This window comes from Gouania willdenowi, chromosome 24 (genome assembly GCF_900634775.1).
Source record: "Gouania willdenowi chromosome 24, fGouWil2.1, whole genome shotgun sequence".
Lineage (NCBI taxonomy): Eukaryota > Metazoa > Chordata > Actinopteri > Blenniiformes > Gobiesocidae > Gouania > Gouania willdenowi.
The window spans coordinates 17,617,288-17,619,973 of NC_041066.1; the positions used below are offsets into that span (position 1 = coordinate 17,617,288).

A 2,686-nucleotide genomic window follows, 5' to 3' on the forward strand; every position below is an offset into this window, starting at 1 on the left:
AGAATTGTCAATAAATAAAATATGTGTAATTTGCACCAACAATGAACTGAAAATCTCTGATTACAATTACGTCAATGCATTTATATAACGGGATAATCAGCATCCAGATGAAAAAAATTATCTAAACTTCATTTAATTAATGATAATGCCATTTTTTATTCACTGTTATCGGTTGTGTTTGTTCCTTAATTTGTTTTTACCTGTGTCTTCTTTTCTTCCTCTTTTTGCTCTGACTCATCGATGATTTGGAGTGTTTTTGATCACCGGACGAACTCATATCGTCGGAATCTGCAGAAAAAACATCGGAAAAGAAAATCAAGTTATAAATACATTTTTAAATGGGATTTAAAAAAAAAAAAAAAAAAAAAAAAAAAACATTAACACCAAAAGAGCAATGCAAAAATGGTTGAGCATTTGGGTCCCCCATAATGCTTTGTTAACTCGGTATCTAAAAAAATGACGTATTGAAAATAATTCTAAATGAGGGAAAAGATAATAAAGAATATTTATTAAGTTATGGCTTTAAAAAAAATTGTGACTTGCTGAAAGTGATTTTTTTTTGTTTCAACACTCTTACTTTGTTGTTAATAGCTTCACTAAATTTAAGTTAAATATTTTATATTAAAAAAAGAAAGAAAGAAAGAGAAGAGAAGAAAAGAAAAAAGGACCTTTAGTTTTACAATAAAAAATAAATAAAAATGTTCAAAGTGACTGTGATGGTGATGTGCGCACACTGACCGGAGCTGGCGGAGTGCGGTGCGTCCATCTGCGCGTCCCGGTGCGCAGCGCGGTGCAGCGGCTGCAGATGCACATTTTGCGCCTCTGACAGAACCTCCAGAAAAGCGGGTTGACTGTAAAACGGGTGTATTCGCTCTGCTCCCAGTAAACCCATACTGACTCCCAGTCCTCCGTGCCCCAGGGCCGACCTGGAGGCCAGGACGTGCGCCCGGTGCGGCAGGGCCTCCAGCGGGCGTCGAGGGGCCGCTGGAGGCTCTTTGCTGAGGCCGAGCAGGTCGTGGATGCCAAAGCCGGTGCGTCGCTGCACCGTGGGGACCATCTTCCAGACTGGGGGATGCTGCTGCTGCTGCTGGGCCCCCACTAGGTTCAGACTGGTTAGGGTGGTTGATTTCAGTTTGTTCTCAGAGTCTGAAAGCACTGCTCCCTCCTTTCCCGTCATGACTGTCCTTTAAGCTCCTAAAAGTCTGCACTTCTTCACACACTGATGATGCTCTTTATCAGCCGCTCCGCTCCAGCGCGTCTTTTTATCCAAACAGGCAACAGGCGGCATCCAATCACCGGAGGGCATTCTACTTTATGACAGCTCTATGAATGCCTATAGGACAGGTTTGGTTAGCAGAGGTGACAAGTCATTTAGTACAAATATTTCGTTACTGTTTTTCTGGTATCTGTACTTGAGTATTCCTTTTTTACTTGTACTCCTTACTTTTTGAAACAAATATCTGTACTTTCTACTCCTTACATGTAAAAACCTTCAAAGATGACGTCACAACGTAAAAGACCATGCAACAAAAATGTTCAACTCAAACCTGCACTTGGTCTAACTAAACATTTGCACTTTTTTATTTATTTATTTATTTATTTTAAATAATAATGACCATGACATCATGTGATATAATAATATAAGCACCAGGAATACTGTGAGCCCCTGCAAATATTGTAGAGTTTAATTTACACATGGATTCATGTTTTCTCTTACTTTCTCCTCCTGGCCGAATTGGATGCTTCAAAGGGCCAATTTTGGCCCACAAACCATGAGTTTGGCACAATATAGTCAATGAAAAGTGCATGGGGGATCATTTCTATAGCTTTCTACATAGACAAACACTTAAGTTATAGCAACTCCAGGTTCCTAAAAAAATAAGATGTGATCGTAAATATGTATTTTCATATATATTATATTTTACTGGCATGTTTGCATGTGTATTTAATCTTTATTTATTAAACAGACTTTTTACTTAATTATATATGTTTTCTTTTTTTTTTTGTTAGTGTTTCTTTTCTTCACTTGTATTATTTCTCGAGCCTCTGTAACTAAGTAATATATACAATCTGATTTTCTTTTTTTTTTTTTAAACAGAGGTTTTAAACACATACACACAGACCAAATAGAGCCATTTTGGTAGACTGCTAATGTATATGCATAGCTATAAAAACAAAAAAAAAAATAATAATAAAAAAGTATTAAAATTAGTTGTGAAATGAATAAACAGAACATGAAAATATCTGATGAATGTTACACTTGTGTTATTTTTTTTGCACAAAACATTTTATGAAGCAAATAAATGAGCATATTAAGCACAATAACTTCTGATAGCTTTGTTTCATTGTATCTTCACTGTTTCTTTCAAATTCAACAGATAAATCTAAACTTAAGATAAATCATTAGTTATCTTTTGTGATTTATTTTTTTATTTTTAAGAAATCAGATTTCATTTAAATTCCCAAAGATCTGTCCCAATAACTTTTCAGCAAGGCTTGTAACCAATAAATAATATATATTGTTTTAAGGGTTAAAGATGCAGAGAATGTTTTTAAATGTAATTATCAATGTAATCCTCTTTTTTTTTCTTTTTTTTTTTTTTTTAATGCCCTATAATTATGACAACTGATTTGACACTGCTGGTTGATTATTGTCAGTTTGGCACTGATTTGCATTCAGCTGATT

General features: G+C 35.1%; 1 protein-coding gene across 1 annotated transcript; it reads right to left on the minus strand.

Moving 5' to 3' along the window:
- Positions 1–196: 196 nt before the first annotated feature.
- LOC114457981 (visual system homeobox 2-like) lies at positions 197–1,177 on the minus strand. Its single transcript, XM_028440184.1, has 2 exons — positions 739–1,177; positions 197–288 (listed from the first exon to the last, which is right to left on the minus strand). Exons 1-2 carry the CDS (start codon positions 1,175–1,177, stop codon positions 197–199), a joined length of 531 nt encoding a protein of 176 aa, XP_028295985.1.
- Positions 1,178–2,686: the final 1,509 nt, after the last annotated feature.